Source organism: Acinonyx jubatus, chromosome D3, assembly GCF_027475565.1.
Source record: "Acinonyx jubatus isolate Ajub_Pintada_27869175 chromosome D3, VMU_Ajub_asm_v1.0, whole genome shotgun sequence".
NCBI lineage: Eukaryota > Metazoa > Chordata > Mammalia > Carnivora > Felidae > Acinonyx > Acinonyx jubatus.
Window position 1 is genome coordinate 19330069 of NC_069392.1, and position 21119 is coordinate 19351187.

Sequence of the window (21119 nt, forward strand, 5' to 3'; positions counted from 1 at the left end):
AACGGCCAGCCCACATCCTACCCGTGGGAGGTGGAGGGGTGCACCTGTCTGAACAGTGTCACGAGTACCTCAGAGATTTCTGCAAACTGAGCGTTGGCCTGACAGCACTTCTCAGCCGTTTCCATGGCAACTCCGTAGTTATCTACAAAGGCCCGGTACACACCCAGCTGGCTGGCCTGTAGGAAGGAAGGAAGAGAGTGTGGGACAGGTGCAGGACAGGTGCTGCTGCTCCCCATCTTTCTGAGAAATGGGCTTTCGTGCACAGCTCTGGAGAAATCCCAGGTGCAGCAGGCAGCGCAGAGCTGCAGATACTTCAGCTCTTTCCCGCTATCGCATCCCACCTGCTTCCCCCCACTCCCCACGCACTGTGCATGCTTCCCTCTTCCCAAGTGACATGCTGAGAAGTGACTCACTGCCCCAGGCAGGTAACGGTTTCCTTCCACAGCTGCTTGTTCCTCCCACCTCACTCATTTTAATAGTGCCACCGGCAGTAGCTAAAATTTGAGGCTGTCAGTGAACGCGGACAAGAGTCTACATACATAGTGGGATGGAGTGTCACCTTTTTGTGCTGGCTGCAGGAGACTCTAGTGGACAAGGAGGTCGCCCCCCTGGCCTATGGTAGCCACAGTGCTCCGCTCATGTCTGATCCCTTCAAACGCATTAGGAACACGCAATCTAGCTGCCCTTGGAGAAGCCGGGCTCCCACTGTCCAGACATCAGCCCAGCCCAAACCTGGTAAGGGGGGGTCCAGGTATTATATGCCACACCTGGCGTGCAGGAGACCTGCTGGCTGCCAGCTGCAAGGCGAGAGGCATTTTATTTGTCTTGTGTCAAATCAAAGGCATTAACAGAGGGTCTCTTCACTTAACCTTCTGGTCAGATACTCAACTGAGAGACAGCTTCCAAGGGCGTGTGTGTGTGTGTGTGTGTGTGTGTGTGTGTGAGCACACACGTGTATGTATGCACATGTGGGCCCTGGGTCACCTTCAGAGGCAGCCAAGGGGAAACCAGCCCCCATCTTGTACCAGCAAAGCCAGGCCTGGGAGGGTAATGGAGGACCCTGGTGACCGGCTGGCCAGGCCTTCCCACGGCAGCCGACCAGCTGGAAGCCTAAAGCTTTAGCTGATCCTGGTGTTTGTTCTGTGCTGAATCTAAATTTTATTTCTATATGCATTTGCATTTATATTGAATTTTATGTTTCTTCAGATGACAAGCCCAGATGCTGGGTAAGCCAGGCGCCCTTGGCACTGTCTGGTCTCTGGCTCCGCTCCCTGTGGGGGCTGCACGGAGGCCCTGCCGGGCCCCTGCTGCACTCATCACCCTGACAAGCCACTGCATTCTCAAATACCAATAGGTACAACAGTCAGACCCAGAGCATCTCCTTCTCTGTCTCCGTCACCGGTCACTGAGCGCCTCCCCCAACAAAGACTTGCTTTAGGCACTGTCACCACAGCCGCAAATCACTCGGACACAGCGAGGCCAGTAGCAGGAAAGATACATGATAAATTAATCAACAAACACGTAATATACCAAAGAGCTGAGAACAGAGCAGAGGTTGAAAGCTATGGGGTTGCTTTAGATAATTTGGTGAGGAGCCCAGAGGGGATGTTACTGTTGAAATGCATCACTTCAAAATTCCTGTGTTGAAACCCTAACTCCCAGCACCTCAGAATGTGTACTTAGAGAGAGGGCATAAGAGGAGATAGGTTAAAATGAGGTTGTTAGTGTAGGTCCTAATCTAGTAGGACTGCTGTTCTCGGAAGAGATAAAGGACACATACCCACAGAGGGACACCTGTGAAGACACAGGGAGAAGGTGGTCATCTGCAAGCTGAGGAGAGAGGCCTCAGGAGACCAACCTTGCTGGCACCTGATCTCGGAACCCCAGCCTCCAGAACTATGAGGAAATCCATTTCTGTTGTTCAAGTTGTGCAGACTGTGGCAGCCCTAGCAAACTGATACAAGGTCCGGGAGAGGAGAATCCCTTCCAGTACTTCTCCTTCTCCCTTTCCCTACGGAACTCCCATCTCCCATGTGGCATTTGAGAAGTGCCCAAACAGTCTAATCTTTTTAGCTAATCTAAAATGAAGCTATACCATAATGGGATAAATAGAGATCACGTGCCTCCTGATATGAGGCACTGAGGAGGACACGGCATCACTGCTGTGGCTTGTTTTGTTTCGTTTTGGCTGGAAGCACGAAACTTGAATCTATTCCTGAGGAAACATCAGACAAACACAACATGGCCTGTACCATTCAAAAATGTCAAGGCCGTGGAAGATAAGCAAAGGCCAAGGAACTGGTACAGTTTGAAGAAAACTAAAGAGATGTGAAAAGCAAGTCCATTTTGTAACCTCGGATTGGATCCTGAATCAGGGAATGAAAGTGGCTATCAAGAACATGATGGCCAACAGGAGAAATTTGCATATGGATTGCATATTAAATAACAGTACCACACCAATATGAAAGTCCCCGAATTCGATCACTGTACTATGGGTTATGGAAGGAGTTTGTCTTTGTTTTTAGCAAGTACACAATGAAGTATTTAGGGGTAAAAGGGCAGATATATCTGCAAGTTATTTTCAAATTATATAGCACGTGTGTGTGTGTGTGCACATGTGCACACATGTTTATAAAAATGATAGAGAAAAAGATAAAACAAATTTGGCAAAATGTCACAACTGGTGTATCTGGCACATGGGAATTCTTGTACTATTTCTGCAACTTTTCTGGAAGTTTGAAAGGATCAGAAAAGCAAAAACATAGCTTGACAAAATTTCGGACAGAAACAAACCCCTGAGCAATTGCAGTTAACCTGTACGTTCCTGTAGGAAGGGATCCAGGCTTTCTGAACTACCAGACACAGCTCATAAACCCCTGGGCAGGGGAGGTGTCATAACTGGGGCATAGCAATGAGGGCTCCCCTGGTCCTAAGACTCTCCCAGCTAGGGAGCCTGATGGGGTGACCCCCCCCCCCCCAATCTGTGGGGCCAACCGCACTTGTGCTGGTCAGAAAGGAACAGCAGAGCCCCAGCTCCTAGCTGGGTGGCACACATGAACACTCTCCACTTGGTTCCGGGGCATGACTTCCCACTGCAGCTCCCTCTCAGTCCTGCTGCAACATCTGACCCACAAAGGTAGCTCAAGGACACCAGGGAAACCAGAAGAAATTTTCCAAATTCTGGCGTTCTTCGAACTATGAACATTTGAAAGATAATTTTCTGAGTGATGTTGGAATGTTATTCAGGGAAGAGCGCTGTTGCAGTTTCTTCTCAACAACACAATTCTCCCATTCTAACGAGGGCTGCAGGCTGAGCCAAATCTACTAGGTTAGAACCTGCTGACACTTCACACAGGGAGAAATGGGGTGAGGGTGGGTTTCAGAGCTGGGGGTGCTGCACCAATACAGTCTCCTGCTTTTTGGCTATGGAGAAAGGGGTCTCATGTGACAGGAATCTGAACAAAAAGGCATTTTTTCATGTGTTTCTTGTATCTTCATTCCGGCCTGGAGTCCAAGGTAGCTGCAGCCCAGGGCAGTGTAGAGAGGACCACCAATAGGAAGGCTACACCTTGGAGTGGATCACTCAAGCCCAGGTGCAAGCCAAGGCAAGGACTGGGTCTGGGCAGCCCAGAGGGCTGTGCTCTGAGTACTTGGAAGGGGCCTGTGACCTTGGGCCACCTCTACCCCTGGAGGATTGGTTTCCCTTGGGAGCAGGAAGGCTCCAGGAAAAAAGCATGTCCATGGGGCGCCTGGATAATCTGGTTTTGGGATTAGGAATCCTCAGAAGTAGAACCTCTATCACAGGGTCCTGCCTGGCACCTGCCTTCAGTGGCAGGCCCAGGACAGCTGCTAAACTCCTCTACTCAGACTCCCTTCTCCCACGGCCTCCTTTGAAAGGGACTGACTGGTTGCACACTTTAGAACTGCAAAAGAGGTGGGGACTCCTTTCCACACACGTTGGAACTTTGTATATTGGAAGACAGATGTCGATCCAACAGCTCTCGGGTTTTCTCCTTCCTCCCGAGTCCCTTAACTGTTTCTTCCTTTTGGACAAGTTTTACTTGACCCAGATCTTGGTTAAATATGCACTTCGAGCCAATCCCTGTCCCAGATGTGGCCTGGCCAGTGCCAAGGGGCCTGCCACAGCATCTTTCATCTGATTGCTAGGTTTTATTGGTTCCATTGATGTTTTAGAAGCCATATCCTTGGCTCTTCTTGGGTCCTGTGGTCAGCAAAGGGCTGCAGAGGCCCTTGACCTGCTTTCACGGTGGGCCCCTTCTGTCCTGATAGGGTGCTTCTGCCTCTGGGACCTGAACGGCCACAGCCTGAACCCACAGCCACCTCTGCCATAAGGATTCCTTGTCAGTATGGGCTCATCAAGCCCTTTCAGAAATTCTTATTTTGTCATCCAGCACCAGCTATCCTTCAGTTTTATGACCCCTGAAGGCAGCAGCAAAGGCCCTCCTTTTGGAGACAAACCAGGATTACAGTCCCAGCAAGTGACCCGCAGTTCCTCAGGCTTCTCACCCCCTCAGTGGTGAGGACAGGACCTGCCTTATAGCGCCTGCCTCAGCTAAGGTGAGATGGGCCCCCTTGTACCCTGCTACTCAGGAGCCAGACTGCCTCTCACTGAGAGGCTATGCCTCAGTCCACACTCCGCAGTTACAAACCACCCTGCCCCGCATTTCTCTAGTCTATCCATAAGAACCAGTCTTGATTTCTATAAGGCATGAAGGTGTCCCTGTCAAAGTCAGCATTAAATATGCCTGTTGTTTCTGAAAACAGCTGCTGGTAGGAGCTAAGGTGGGTTTTCCCCACCTCTCTCTACCAGGGCCCTCCTTCAGGCTCCAGGGGTACTTTTCCCACTACCTTGATTTTTAGTGACCACATCTCCCCTCCCCACACCACTTAAAAAAAAAAAATTCTCCAAGGGCGCCTGGCTGGCTCAGTTGGTACAGCATGTGACTCTTGATCTCAGGGTCGTGAGTTCAAGTCCCACGTTGAGTGTGGAGCCTTAAAATAAGGGTTCGGTGTCCCAGAGCCCTTGGCAACACATGCCTGCAGGTCAAGGGAGAGGCTTGATCCCTGTAGAGCTGTAAGCTCCTGGGAGGCTGCCGTGCACCTGTTCCAAGTCACTCACCAGTTTCTGGAAGAGGTCACCCACTCGCTGCTGGTGGCTCCACTGCTGTACTCGGGGGAAGAGCCCGTCATAGAACTCCTTGTGGATCTCATAGAGCTCAGGCACTTTGAAGAAGATGGTCTCAATCTGCTGGCTTGTCAGCACTGGCTGAGAGGTGGTGGCAGCAGCCTTCAAAGGCTTCATGGGCTGGAAGAGGGCACAGGTGAGGTGACACGGGTGACAGGTGGAGTGGCACACATGAGAGGGCTTGCCCTTTCTCAGGTGCATGGTGTGACCACAGAAAGTCATGGTTAAGTGACATGTGTGTTTTTATTTTTAAATTCCATTAAAAATAAAAATGTAAAGCCAGCTTGGTTTGGCACCTGTCCTATGTTAGTGTCCACTGCCCCACGGGGAAGCCCAACTTCTACAGAGGGGAAATTTCTGGCCCGCCTACCGATGTCTCAGTGACTCCAGGCAAGGGGGGCTGCCTTCTGATGGCTGACCTGGGGCCTGTGAGCAGCGCGCCCCGGCCCAGCTCGGGCCCTCCCCGCTCCTCACCAGCAGCAGCGCCTCCAGGTGGCTCAGGTAAGTCTCCTCGCTAGCCAGGATTCCAGACAGCACCCACTTCCTCATCTCCAAGCCCTTTTCCAAGTCCAGCTCATTCTGCAGGAGAAACAGACAGAGGTCAGACCTGGGGGACGATGCCCTATGTGGCCACTCTCAGAGAGGAAGACCTGTTTCTCAACCTAAGGACAAGCCTCTGGAGAAGGCTCCATGTAGAAATAAAGGGAGGCACTGGAGCCTCCGTCAGTTGGCCACTTGCTCATGGTCACTGAAAATTCTGGAGGGGTCATCCAGCAAAACCAAGAGCCACCCTTTGTCATGACATTAAGAAATGGGCAGCGTGGAGCTGGGCAGTTGGGGCAAGATGCCCCCGTCTGTGGGACTTTGTTACAGCTGCCCAGTAAACTAATAGAAAATATTGATGCCAAAGGTATCAAAACTGCTGTATGACTTCCTGGCCACTTCCCCCATGGGCCAGCTGGGTGTCTGGGCAGCACAGGGGGCTATGCTCTGCACACCTGGAGGGGGCCTGTGACCTGACCACTAGTGAGGGAGTCAGGGTCAGAGGTTGGTTGTGCCCACTGCCTGCCCATGCTCCCTCTGCCTGGCCCTATGCCAACAGGTCCACTGTAGTCCACAGAAACTGAGACAACACCCCTGCCCATTCTGCCACTGGTTTTCCACCTATGGGTGAACATGAGACAACCACACTGTGGTAGCCCTTGGGTGTAGAACCAGAGTGCTGCCCCTTTGGTCCACTTTCCTGAACCACTCAGGGGAGATTGCTGGTCTGGGGCAGGTGCCTGGTCCTCGGCACTGCTGATATCTAGGGCTGAAGAATTCTCTTTTGGATGCTGGGGGGCCCTATAGGGTGTTGGGCAGCATTTCTGGTTTCTATGCCAGTAGCAACACCCACTCCTACCCCCAGCCGGGACAGCCACAAATGTTTGCAAGATGTTGCCACATGTCCTCTGGGGCCAAATCGCCCCTAGGTGAGAACCACTGGGTTCGAGGAAGGACCTAAGGCCAGCTCAGGCCTCACGGTGTCTCTACAGAGCCTAGAATCAGGGCCTCCCCAGTATGGCCCCACTGTGTGCCCCCAACCATGCTTCCCTTTCCAATTTCCTGAAGTGGCAGGAGGGAGGCATTCAGTGACACAGATGGCTGGCCCAGCAGGAAGCACCCAGGGCCAGGAGTCGGGGGACAGGGCTACAGAGCCAGGCCTGCCTGGTGAGCCCCAGTCTCGGGCAACTGCCCTCTTGCCCTGAGCATCAGCTGCCTGGGTATAAACTGGGGAAGGAAGGCCCGATCCCCATGTCCCACCTGCTTCTGCTTTCTGGTCCCTGAGGCTTGTATCACATCCTAACTGCCCACTGTGGGACCATCCAAAAAGTCTTCCTGAACCACCACTTTGCTTTGGGAATCTCTAAGTGTGCATGAGCTTGGTGCATGCATATGTGTGTACATGCATGCCCAAGTATGTGCGTGTACTCATGCATACATACAAGGCAGCCGCCAAGATCATGGCTAAGTATCGCTCCAGGGAAAGGTACCACTCCACACAGAACCCCCTCCCCCACCCAGGGCACACACCCAGGGCAGTGGCTTCACAGGCAGAAATCTCTAGGACATGTTGTGCCTGATCTTGAAACTTCCTGTGCCAGCAAAGTGCCCGGAACAAATAGGTGCTCCATGAAGACAATGAACAAACAAACCAACGAATGAATGGATCTAGAACTCCTGGTTGGGCCCTAGCTTTGGCTGTACCTTTGTGAAGCTCTGAGTGCTCTTCTGGAACCCTGGCCTGTTTGACAAGCAGGTGCCAAGATCCAGAACTGTGAGCTTAGCCTGCTCCAGGGCCCCCAATGCCACGACAGTCAGCAAGTCTGTGACACACAGTGCACAGTTGTGCAGGGGTAGGGGATGCTGACCCCTCTTATCATCTCAGCCCACTGAGGTCACCATGCATGGTGGCAGCCCGTTGGGAGAAGTAGCTCTCAGATGACCCTGAACACGCTTCCCATCGTGTCCAGGTGCCATTTGTGCCCCAAGCAAGGGAAGAGGTAAGGTGAAGGGCACAGCAGGCTTCTTGGGCACCAGCAGTCACCCACCCAGCCCTGCTGTGTGCTGAGGAACAATCTTGCTACTGTGAGCGCCCATGGTGGGGCTGGGGTGGTGGTGGTAGAGCCCCACCCAGCACGAGATGCCGGTGCTCACATGGGTGACAGTGCGTCTCATTCCCACCCACACAATTTGGAAAGCTGGGAGGAAAAAAAGCGCAGGCAGGAAGGCGCCGGCTCCAGCTCTCCCTGTTCTGAAGGGTGTGGCCAGCTCAGGGGAATGTCTGGCCTGGGGAATGTGCTAGGCTGGGGAGAAGACACGGGTGCAGATACCTCTTTTTGGACCAGGAATCGTCTCCTGAACCCCAGAATGGTGCTGGGGGCTGGTGGCAGACAGGGACAGCTCAGAAGTCAGCCAACTCTGCCTTGTTGGAGAGGGCGGGAAAGAAATGCAGAAGATAGAGAACAAAGGGCAGGGCCAGGACCAGGGTTATTTATAACCCTGCTTTGCGCACATGCCAGTTCTGGAAAGGGCACGTGAATCCAGTTGGGATCATGACGGTGGGGAGATCGTGGTGGAGAGAAAGCCGGAGGAGAAGGGCAACTGGAAAAAGAAGGCAGCAAGCCAGAAGGAAGGCCTCCCACTTCAACTCGGGCCAGGGCAGGGGCAGAGGGCAGGGAAGGGAGCAAGCCACACAAACCTGAGGCAGACAGAGCAGATAAAAACAAACTGGGCATGACAAGGTGGGAAAGTTGACAGAGGGACCCAGGTGAACAGAACTGCCACCAGGCCCACAAGGGCAGGAGCTGGAACAGAGTGGCAGGGCAGAATTTGGGGAGCACCCTTTACCCCCAGCCCCACTCTGAGGGAGCCAGGGTGATCAGAGTGCAAAACCCTGGCTGTGAAGGGGTGGGCTGCTCCCAGCTGGGAGTTGACAGCCAGGTCTCTCAACAAAGGACCCTGTCTTCCTCTCTGGGCAGGGGCCATGCCTTCACTGGCAAGAGGGCTGGCCACTGTCCTAGAGCCCAGCCAGCAGAGGGCCAGGGGCTGGCCTCTGCATAAGGATCTGAGCTAACATGCAGGGCAGGCAGTACAGTTCTTATGCCTGCCCACTGATAAACCAACCTGGGAGGGCTCTCAGGAGGAAGCATACAGGCTGGACTGGCACCAAGTACCTGCCCTCTCCAACTCTGCAGAGAGGACAGGTGTGAGCAAACATTATCACTATTTAAGTCAGGACCCAGAGCTCGGCAATTGTAGCCAAGCTGAGCCATGGGGACGTAACATTTATCCTGCTCTGTCTGCTGCAGAGCCTCACTGGGGGACCGGAACAATCAAAGCATCTCTAACCAGTGAATCATAAAAGTGAATGAACTTGTGGTTGCTCAGGTAACAGCTAGACTCAGAGTTACAATTTCTGTTTCATGAGCACAACTATTGACCAGATACACTGAATGAAGTGATGGCCAGTATCAAAGTTATAAAGCAGGGTTGTTTGTCTTCAAACATTCCTGAGCCCCTTGTTGAGTTCCCTTGTAAAAACTGCCAATTTCACTTGCATTCAATCAGTAGGAGTGACTGATTGAATATGTGCATATACTTTGACTTCCACCTAAAAAAACCAAACAAAACCCCACCCCAAACAAAAAATCCCCAAAGGGTCCATGGGCCCCCAATGGGCTGAGGCAGCCCAAGGGCATGGCATTTCTGCCAAGCAGCAGAATCCAAGTGTGCGTTTGCTTTCTCGGCCTCTACGTGCCCACGAAAGGCCCCTGGCTGGCAGGCCTATCCAGCTCTGCCACTCACTGAAGGGCCCCTGAATGTGAGAAATGTGGGCGGAGGTGGTATCAGCCCCTTCTCGCTGAGGACCAATGTTTCTGGGCCTGCCTCTTGCTGGTATGCTGGGGACAGGGCCTGGCAGGTCACTGCGGGGAGCAATGTCACACAGCGTGTCACAGAACCCAGTGAGGAGATGCTTGACCACTGTCAGCTGCCGTCTCTGTGCCTTGATGTCTTCCCTTATAAACAAATAGGTGGGATGATGTTGGGACTCTTGAGGATGCTAGGAAGGACTGACCATGCTGATCTGGCAGAACACAGGCCCTCTGCCACTGACCCCAGGATGGCAGCTGGGGGTGATGCCAGACCCTCACCCCTTTCCCTGATACTGTTGAAGGAAGGTTACTTGCTAGCCCACAGCTCTGACTACAGCCTCTAGAAGTGTCCATGATACTGCCTTGCTTCCCTCAGTTCAATGATGTCAGCTTTACCCTCCCAGCAGAGACAGGCAGTGGTCATCAAAATGGCCTGCTTTTCTTCCAAGGGGCTTGCTAAGATGTATCCTCACCTGGCCATGAAGAGATGGAGGTATGCCTGATGGCTCTTGCCTGGGGGCAGCCTGCCCTCTCCTGCGGCTTCTGTCCCCATCTGGGATTGCACGGTCATCGTTCAAGGGGGAAATGCAGACAGCTTGGTCAACATCAGCAGGCACCTCAGAACGTCCAGGGGTGGAGAATGTCATAAGCCCTCAGGGTTGGAAGGTAACCTTGGTCACCAGGACCCACCCAAGGTGGCCTGGGTCCTTCCCACAGCATCCCAGGCAAGAGGGTTCCTGGCCTCTGCTGACTCCCTACCTTCCCCTGGGGACAGGCATTCATGGAACAGACCTGCAACTTCGGAGTTCACTGAGCCACTTGGTTGCCATGGAGCGCATAGAAAGTTCTCCTGATTGCCCCCCAGCCCAAAGAGCTCAAGCTCAGTAGACGGAGATGAGCATCCTCTGGGAGGGTAGGAAAAGATGAGCAGGGATTTCCCCCAGCCTAACTGGTTAGGATTGGGCACCTTGGGCCTCAAGACCAGCATGCTGCTTGTGGGCATTAGAAAGTAACAGCTGTCTTCTTCAAACCAAAAATAAAAAAAATAAAGAAGAAAGTCTCACTGTCCAGGCACTGCACTGCCAGGGAAACCAGAAAGTCAATGCCAGGTCTATCTCCAGGGCAGTGGAGGGTGTCCGCCCCAGGGCTCCAAACACCTAACCAGAGGGCTTCGGGAACAAAGCTACACAGTCCTTTTCCAATCAAATTCCCATCTTACCACCTCACATTCATTAGGAGAACCACTATAAACAAACAAACAGAAAACAAGTACTGGCAAGGATGTAGAGAAACCAAAATGCTTGTTGGCTGTTGGTGGGAATATAAAATGGTGCAACCATTGTGGAAAATGGTATGAAGGCTCCTTAAAAAATTAAAAACAGAACTACCATAGGATCCAGCAATTCCATTTCTGGGTCATTCCCCCAAAAGAACTGAAAGCAGGATCTCGAACAGATACTTGTACTCCCATGTTCATAGTGGCATTTTTCTTAGTAGCCAAAATATGGAAGCAACCCAAGTGTCTACCAACCAATGAATGAATTACCAAAAGGTAGTATATATGTACAACGGAATATTATTCAGCCTTAAAAAAGGAAGGGAATTATTCTGCAATATGCTACTACACGGATGAATCGAAGATATTACGCTTGGTGAAATAAGCCCGTCACAAAAAGATGAATACTGTGTGAGTCCACTTACATGAGGTGAAGTAGTTAATAGAGACAGGAAGCAGAATGGTGGTTTAAAGGAGCTGGGGGCAGGGGAGAGTAGGGAGCTGTTTAATAAGTGCAGATCTTCAGATTTACAAGATGAAGAGTTAGGGGGATGGACAGTCCTGATGGCTGTACAACAAGGTGAATGCATTTCATACTACTGAATTGCATACTTCAAAATGGTTAAGATGGAAAATTTTACATTATGTGTATGTGAATGCAATAAAAAAGAAAAGAGGGGCACCTGGGTGGCTCAGTTGGTTAAGCATCTGACTTCAACTCAGGTTACAATCTCATGGTTTGTGAGTTTGAGTCCCACATTAGGCTCTGTACTGATGGCTCGGGGCATGGAGCCTGCTTCAGATTCTGTGTCCCCCTCTCTCTTTCTACTCCACCCCTGCTCACGCTCTGTCTCTCTCTCTCAAAAATACACATTAAAAAATAAAGAAAGGAAAGGAAAGGAAAATTTCCCATCTTCTCCAGACACTCCCTGACACCTCCTCTGGGCCAGGTGGCGTACTTGGGATTGGAGACCCCATGTCTGGCAAGCACAGATGTATAAGATGAGACATGGCTATGGGCTCCCACGGGGGCCAAAGGAGGGAGTGGACACCCAGATGTGGATAGGCTCCATAGCAGTTAAGCCCTCAGACTATGGCTAAAAGCTGAGGGCAGAACTCCAAGTCAGTGTAGATGAGGGTCTGAAGGCAGAAGTCTGGTGGGGATGGGCAGCCAAGCTGCATGGGGTCTGGGCACAAGGAGGGCAGATCAGCCTCCTAGGGCAGCCCTATCCCAAGTTCAGGACTCAGCCTGCTTATTCAGGACCGGAAAGATCCCCGTCTGTACCAAATCATGCTTGTGAAGCAAGAAGCAAGGGAGGGCACTGAGAAAGGCAAGGTAGTTAAAGAAAAGAGTGTCATCTGAGGATTTGAGAAGGCTTCAAATCTGGTAGCTGCATGGCCTTGAGCAAGTTACTTCATCTCTCTGAACCTCAGTTTCCTAATCTGTGAAACAGTGAAACCAGATGTTGGATCAAAACTGCACAAGGTAGGTGTGTGTTACACACTGGCTTCCCTTCCCATCCTTGTGTTTCAGAATGGGAAGCCTACCCAGTGCCAGAGTCTTTAGAAATCACAAAAGCATAAATAAGAAGCAGTCCTGCAGCTGAAGCATCAGCCCAGCAGAAAAGCAACTGCAGTGAAAAGATATGCTTCTGGCACTTCCCACCAACAACGGAGAAAAGCAGATTCCTCTCTTGTATTTAAGCCTGGGGAGGACATCATCAGAAACAAGCTAAGCAAAAGAGGGAAGGTATCTGTCATGAGGGGCAACAGGAGGACAGTGAGGTGCAACCTGCCCCAGGGACAGGATCTCAACTCAAGAAGAAAAGAACCTGAGAAGTCAAAGGGACACCCTCTGTCCCAAAGGTAGGGGGTGCATGCCTGTGCTCCAATGTACCTCTGAAGTGCCCCTCCAGGGCAATGGGACAGATCAAAGCAGAGGCCACCAGCTCATGTGGGACTACCCTAGGAGCCTATAACAACCCCGGGGCTATGTGCTTACAAGAGAGGGGCCCAGGACCATCTCTGGGAGTGAAGGAGGGCATCTGCTGAATGTGCCAATACACACTAGCCACATGACCTTGGAGCTTCGGTTCCAAAGTGGAGGTGACATCAGGACCGTTAATGACAATTATACCTCAAGAGGAAGATCCTGGTCAAATGGATGGAGTCATCAGCAGCACTCCTTCTGGCAAAAAGGAGCAAGTGCATTGCATGCAGCGCAAGGACAAGAGCCCAGACACTGTCCCCCTCCCCTGCCCCTCAGCACCACTGCTGGGACCGCCACCACATCCTGCTGGTAGGACAGTGGTGGCATTCTCAGCCCCTGCATATGCTGCCTGTCTCCTCCACACTTGGCTGACAGAGTTCCATGAAGTCCCTGCTGAAAGCACCTTGCATGCTGTCTCCAGATCAGCAGGTGCCCCGAATGGGGGAAAGAAGAAGGCGTTTTTAGCGACTTCAACCACTGGTTGCTCCTGACATCACCTACTTGCTACTTGCCCCTGAGAGAGTGGATGTGCTGCAGGGCACCTTTAGGAAGTAGACAGCAGGCCAGAGCCAGATCTAAGCCTTATTTCACACCTGGCCCTCCCACCCTGGGACTCACCGCTTTGGTAGACTCCAGGGCTCCTGAGGCCAGTGCATCCCGGCTGCCCCTGCCCTTGCTGCCAAGGTGGGGTGAGGAAGAGGGTGAGTCATCGATGTAGGGCAGCCCATCTTGGTGCCGGCGCTGCTCCTCAGCCCGGTCTGCAGCACAACTATAGCCAGGTGGCGTTCCAAACGACGTATCTGTGTGTAGAGAAGCAGCCGTGTTAGATATAGGGAGAGGGGCCAGAGAGAGGTCTGCCTGGGAGGGTCCACACCCCACCTGCCCCAGCAGGCATTGGGCTGATGCTATCACACAGAGGTGTTGAACAAAGACTTCAGGTAGGCTGACCGCACCTTCACAACCGACTGAGCAAAGACCACAGGGTGAAGCAGGGCCAGAACAGTGGTATGCCCCCCAGACAATGAGACTGGGCTTTCAGGACACTGTCCGGGGCACATCTGCCCTTGTCCTGGGAGTAGGCCTGAGCCATTACAGAAAGATGGACCTCAAATGCTAGCATCTTGCTCTCGGGGATGGTCCTTGTGCACCTGTCCGTGGGGATCTGATGGGGGCAAGAAGCTCAGATCATGCCACTCCAGGTGCAAGCCCTGGCCACTGTGAGCAGTGCCCCAGGCCCACCAGTCCCAACCCAGGGAACAGGTGCTGCAGCCCTTTCCCCTTACCCCACTCTGCCTCTTGGCTGACTCTCAGCCCACCTCCCAGCGGGTGTGGCAAAGTCCCAGACCATCTTTACCCCAACCTGAGTGTCCCTGTGAGGACAAAAGTGGCCTACCCTATGGCCGGCTCCATGCTGTTCGGAACCATCTAGTTAGAGAAAATAACACCTCCATCCTAAAAGCACCTGAAGACAGTCACCCCTTCCTCCTGGCTAAATTACAAAGCCCATACCCCTTGGCCAGCCTTTCTATAGCTCTGTTTTCAGAACTGTTCTAATCCAATGGATCCTCACCAGGATATTAACCCACAAGGGCCCAGTCCACTCCAAGTCTCATGTGGGGGTCACTTCTTGACTCCTTTCACAGGGCATCTTCACAGCCCATGGGATTTCTGAGGTCATCTTGATTGGGTTACATCACCTTCCCCATGACTCACCGGCAAGCAGTCCTGTCCAAATGTCACCACCACAGGCAGCCTCTGCAGTGTTTATTTACAAGATTACAACTTCCGCCACCAAGCACACCCAGTCTGGGGCTCAACCTCTAGGTGGCACTGACCACCTAGGCCAGGCAGGCACAGGCTTCCAGAGTCGACCCTGCAATTCTAGTGGGGGGACTGTTTTCAGTTCTTTCCATGCAGCAGCCAAGAGGAGCCGTGGCTGGAGTGACCAGGTGCTCACCACATCCAGCTATGACGGCTGCCAGTGCACTGTGCAACTCATCTGCCTACGTCCCAGCTTCCTCACACACCACTGCCTCTCCCACTTTCTCTACTTCTGTGTCCCAGCAGGTCACATGCCCTCTAAGAGGTGTCCTTAGCCCTGGTTACACGTTAGTGCCACCTGGGGAGCTTCAAAAACAGAGACCACTGAAATCAGACGCTCAGGGAGATCGGCACCCTGGTGGCTGCAAAGGCTTCCTGGGGGTTCTTTAAGAAGCCAGGACTAAGACTGCTGCACTGGCACAAGCTGGGAGCTGGCACTGTGCTGGCTGTCACCCACACTGTGTCCCTGCTGTCTGCATACAGGCACTGACCACAAAGGCCAGGCAGAGCTCTGCTGCCCTGTGTGTCTGCAGGAGGGCTCCAACAGAGGCCAATTCTGAGTTGAAAGTGGCAGACAGGGTAGGGGACACTCAGAGCTGGGTGGGCTCCTACCGTGTCCCCTAACAAGCTCCATGGGCTACAGAGGAGCTCCTGGTACCATCACCGTGTTGGTTATCAATGCTCAGCCCTGCTGGGGTTTGTACTGTCCTACCAGGACAGTCAGAGGCCAAGGCCAAGTTCTGTCTCCTCCTCCTAAGTATCTCCAAAGGCACTCAACCAGCTCTGGCCCAGCATCCCCGAGGACAGATGGGGAGGGTTTAAATGTATTAAAAAACACAAAACCCTGTTAATGAAGAACCCTAACCCCACACCCCAGCCCCCAAACAGGTCTGACTTCAGCTTCCATTTCCTTCTGGGGAATCCCAGATTCTTTTTAACCAAAATGAACACAGAGGACTTCTTGTCCTCTCAACATCCATGATATGAACCCTGCATTGCAGCAGCCCCTACTGAAAACTTGCCTTCCATGGGAGCTGCTTTCAAAGGCAGCTCAGGCCCTGGACAGAAGGCTTTAGCTGTCAGATGACTTCCTCACAGGTAGCCTGAATGATCCCCCTGGGCCAGGAGGGTCTTTGCTCTACTTCTGTAAAGCAGGACACTTCCTCCAGGTGGGGCAGGTGGGCCAGTTCTATGGGCTGTGGTGTGAATTTCCCAGAAGTGAGGCTCTGGTCCTGCCCAGGTTACTACCTACCGGTGAGAATTAGTGCAGGTCACTTAAGCTGTCCGTGTCTCAGTTTTCCTGATTTTACAATCAGGCATGTGAACTATACAATTGATAGAGGCCCACTCAGCTCTAAAATGTTATGGTCACTATGTGGGTCAGCCAGTCATGCCCTGCCTGCCTCCTGACCTCACCTCCTTCGACAGCTTCCTTCCTCTGCTCCCCACTCCTCCTCTGGACTCCGCTTTTATATTAGCACAGAATTTTCAGCATCCACACATCCTCTCTAAGAAACCTTAAACTGTTCATTTTTTTTTTTTTTTTTTTGAAATAATGACCTTTTAGAAAGTCAACAGATTCATCACCTGGAAGAGCACCCTTAATCTGAGAACCACCACCTGATGTCCCGGCCTGTGACTACATTGAGCTCATGTTCAAGATCAAATTAATATCAAGTGACGCCCCAAGTAAGAACTTTAGGGTCAGACTCAGGGGGCTCTCTCCAAAGACTGTAAAGATTCCACATGTGTGAAACAAAGTGCTAGCTTAGCAATGCCCTAAAACCCAGGGCAAAACCAAGTGCCTGCTAAAGGTTTGCTGGCTAGGGTTGTGTGGGGCCATTGACTCTGATACGGACACTTCACCTCCACCAGGTGAGACTGAAAAACCAGGTTCCATAGCCGGACTCCACAAGGTAATTATAACCATCAGACAACTAAAAACCCAGCTGTTTCCAATTCTGCACACATCTCCCCAAACTGATGTCTGAGGAACTAATGCTTTTATGTCTGGATTCCGGATGGCTGGTCACTGCTACTGCTGCATTCCACCTGAGGCTTCAGCCCATGGTCCCAGTGAATCCAGCCTGCTCCAGTGCAAATGAGACAGAGGGAGCAGGAAAGCTCTCACTTCCTTGTCGCCCATCCTAAGCGGCATACAGGGACTTCCTTTCACACTGCAGTTTTTCCACTCCTGGGTCCCCGCATCTCTTCGAGCACAAAGTATATTACTGGGGGGCTCTGGGAGCTGCCATTTCCCAAGAACCAGAGCAAAGTGAGAGAGGGGCCTTGCTCTTCCCTCCTCTACCAGCAACACCCAGTGGGAAGTCTCATTACCTCAAAGAACTGGGAACCTGGTGGCCGAGTTAAGCCCGGAGCTTCCTACAAAGTTCTACCCAAAGCTGAAAGCAAACACTGGTTTCAGAGGAGGGGGCAGGGGGAAGGGGCTACGATCCCAAGGCTACAAGAGGCTCAGGGAAATGAGGGTTGATCAACAGAGCAGCTAACCAGCGGGGAGGAGGGCGGGGGAGAGTGAGGCCCATTCAGAGCTGGCAGACAGCGGCTGGCTGAGTGTGGAAAAGGGATGTGCACAGTGAAATCCAAAACCTCCTCCGCTCCAGGCAAGTCAGCTTAGCAGCCACAATCCCTGCACTCTGCAAATCTAAAATCTAGTCTTTGATGCAAGAACAAAAGGCAGCCACCCCCACCCCCACCAAGTGGGAGGAATAAGTCCCAGTCAGCCCAGATCACATCCCCTTCTTACACCTCAAGGACAATGCTGGTTTAAAAAAAAAAAAAAAAAATCCTTCAGAAAGATTAAACATAGAGTTACTATATGATCAAGCGATTTCACTTCTGGGTATATACTTAGAAGAATTGCAAACAGGGACTCAAATAGATATTTGCACACCCGAGTTCCTAGCAACAGTATTCACAACAGCCAAACTGTGGAAGCAACTCAAGTATCCACTGATGGATGAATGGATAAGCAAAATGTGGTATGGATACGCAGTGGAATATTACTTAGTCTTAAAAAGGAAGGCAATTCTGACTCCATGCTACAACATGGATGAAACTTGAGGTCATGATGCTATGGGAAATAACCCTGTCACAAAATGCTCAATTTACTGTGTGAGTGCACTTATATGAGGAACCTGGAATTGTCAGAATCATTGAGCAGAAAGTAGAATGGTGGGTGCCAGGGGAGGAAGGAATGGGGAATTGGTGTATTGTGGGTACAGAGTTTCCGTCTGAGAAGATGAGAAAGTTCTGGAGATGGATGGTGGTGATGGCTGCACAACAGTATTAATGTACCAAATGCCAATGAGCATGAGTGGTATGCTTAAGAATGATTAAAATGTTCCATTTGATGTTATGCAACAAGTATATACCACATGCACATACTCCTAAGATCCCTCCCAGATAGGGGCAATGTTCGAGTAGCTGAGCTGTGGGGAGGGCTCATCCCCTTCATGTGGACAGCCCCCTGCAACCACATCTAAAATAAGTACAGAATGGAAACTTCCAAGCAGTTTGCTCCCTGAGTTGATGAGAGCAGGCTGGGTGGTGGGTACCCGGGCTTCATTATAGTCTTCTGTGTATTTGTTTCATAACAAAGGACAATAAAAGGAAGCCTTGCTCGGCTATGTGTATGTAGCCTCAAAAGGAGGCCCAGTGTCACACAGCCAGACCAGTCCAACTGGCACAGCCACTGTTTGTTTCCAGCAGCTACCCCTCTACTCTTACAGAGTTTATATATCATCTTTTCCAGGCCACGTCCCTGCCCACCCGCATTTTCCTGATGCAGACTGGATGAGATTCCTGCCAGCCCATAAGAATCTGGTAATCACAGATCACACCCAGTGCTGGAGCAGGACCCCTCACAGGATCACAGCACCACAGGTGCCCAAAGCCCTGCAGCAACCATCCTCAGGGCTCTCAGAGGGCCAGAGAGTTACCTGCCTTCAAAGCATCAAATGCCCTTTGCCCAGCTTCAGTCCTGTCAGCTCCTCCAGGGGCCCCCAGCCTCTCCCCACAGCCTGTCTTTCCCTTAGCCCAGTCTCGGTTCAAACATCTCCAGTAACTTCGACACTCCTTCCCTATTTTCATATCTGCAAGCCAGGAAGCAAGCATCTCACTGTGAGGCCTTTGCCAGGCCCTGCTGGGATCTCTGCCGCAAGGGTTCCCAGGACACGTGTGCAGAACCAAGCTCAGACCACCGGCCACATGTCTCCCAGCTGTAGGAGAGGCCCTCTTGGACCCAATGTACCTGGAACGTCCCCAGATCCTGCTTCCATTGCCTTGCTGCTGCCAGAGGTGCAGGGCTCAGATCCCAGCTCCTGTCCCACCCTCTGACCAAGGCACCCCAAGAGAAGAGCCTGAAGCAAATCCTCAGAAGGAACTAAGGTTATGATCTCAGCCCTCCCCTCCCAGAACAGATATGGGAACAGCTGTAAATGGCCAGGGGAGCGATCCTGATAAACACATACCAGGGTTGAGAGGAAAGAAGGGATACTGGGAACTCAGGTGGGGGTGGTGTGGCAGGAACTTCATTATGCATTAAGACAGAGGCAGGGTGGTCTCCTATCCCTGTTGACACTGTTAGCAAATGGCTGGGCGGTATTTTACCAAGGTAAAAGAGGATCAAACACTATCTTCTTTCCGGTGGCTCACCAGCTACAGTGGGCAGGTTTCTGCAGATGCAGGCACTAAGCCCCCACCTCATCGTATCTGCAGAAGCCCTGCTTTCCCCTCCCTCCCTGGGCCACAGGCAAACAGCACAGTGCTGACGATGTTGTGGTGCTGGTGACTTGCAGACGGCAGCTCATGTCCTTGGGGATGTCTTGCCAGGTAGGCATCGCCCCTCCAGGAGAGGCTCAGAAAACTGTGGCTGAGACAGAAAGATCTAGGTCTCACCGAAGGGCACACAGGTTCCACAGGTTCGAGCTGGCTCTGGACACCACGCTTGTGCACAGCCTTGAGGCTTCCTCCCACACCCCGTGTGCTGAGAGCAGATTCTATCTACAGGATAGGCCGTGGGTCCTGGGGCTCGGCTGGCTTCTTTACTGTGTAGCAGAACCCCAAGTACAGTCAGGGAATATCTGCAGTGCTTCAGGGAAGTGAGTTTCCCAAACAGTAGAAAAGTCTCAAATGTGCCACAGCAGGCAGGCATTTTTGCAAAATACCTGCTACCCTTTCCTGGGCACTTCCTCTGGGTGAGGGACAGTGCTGATCTCCTTGAATCCACTCTGACCCCTTAACAGGCAGAAACTTCTAGATGCTCATTTTTCAGACAAGGAAAGGAGTCTACAAGAGAGGAACAGGTGGAGCTTGACTACGCCAAGGTCCATTTGTGTCACCTGCATATTTGGTCATTTTCTGAAGACATTTTTAAAAGGCTGAGCTGATAACTACATGACTTAGCAATTCCTCTCCATATGACCAAAAGGAGTGAGAACAGGTGTTCAAAGCAAAACTTGTACCAGAATAATTCAAGCTATATTCAAGTGGCATTATTCACAACAGCCAAAAGGTAAAACGACCCAAATGTCCATCAACTGATAAATGGATAAATAAACTGCAGAGTATCTATATAATGGAACAACATTCAGTCTCAAAAAGGAATGAAGTACCAACACAGGCGGACATTGGAAACGTTACGCTAATTGAGGAAGGCGATCATAAAAAACCACCTACTGTCTGATTCCATTTATATGAAATGTCCAGAAGAGACAAATCCATTGAGACAGAAAGTGGATACTTAATGAGTATGGGATTTCCTTCAGGGGTGATCAAAGTGTTTGGGAACCAAACAGAGGCGGTGGTTGCACAAAATCGTGACTGTACTAGGCATGAGTTGTTCGCTTTGAAATGATTAGTTTTATGTTATGTCATTTCACTTAAAAAAAAAAAAAAAAAAAAAAAGATCTGTTTTCCTCTGTTAAAACAGGGAACCCGGAACATTATCCAGCTGTTTCCTGAAGACCAAGAACATCATTCCGGACAGACGTCAGCACTGCCTGGCACCAGTACCTCAGGCCACCCGCTGCTTTACTTTCTAAGATATCTGGTTGGTTTGGGTGGCTTTCTGCTTTCTTCTCTGCCATCAGGCTGGCAGCTGTCCCTTCTGTTGTATCTACAGCAAGGGGGTCAAAATTCTTTATAAACAAGATGTCCCCCATCTAGTTGGCCACTGTATCCTGGAGAGAGGCCTGTTGTTAGAGCCCTTGGTTTTGTGGGAGAAGGAGAGGCAAAGAGAGCACCCTAGGATCCCGGGACCATGATCCTACTTCATGCTGCCACCCCAGCAATGACGTCACCAAGCTAGTGTGGAAAGCTCCGGCTGCCTGGGTAGTAGGAGGTCACAGCCCAGACCAGCTTGTGCACACAGAAGGCCCTGAGGCTAGGCAA

At 51.6% G+C, this 21119-nt stretch overlaps 1 protein-coding gene across 4 annotated transcripts in view; it reads right to left on the reverse strand.

Moving 5' to 3' along the window:
• Window positions 1-21119, reverse strand: part of BCR (BCR activator of RhoGEF and GTPase) — a 127567-nt gene that overhangs the window by 49023 nt on the left and 57425 nt on the right. For 3 of the 4 annotated variants that reach the window (XM_027044118.2, XM_027044119.2, XM_053206386.1), the window contains exons 2-5: window positions 13506-13687; window positions 5681-5785; window positions 5141-5326; window positions 69-176 (exon numbers count right to left, since the gene is read on the reverse strand). In XM_027044118.2, coding sequence (XP_026899919.1) covers window positions 69-176; window positions 5141-5326; window positions 5681-5785; window positions 13506-13687 — 581 coding nt within the window. Of the gene's footprint in view, window positions 1-68; window positions 177-5140; window positions 5327-5680; window positions 5786-10094; window positions 10175-13505; window positions 13688-21119 lie in introns of those variants that run through there. The other variant, XM_053206387.1, reaches the window with a different exon arrangement.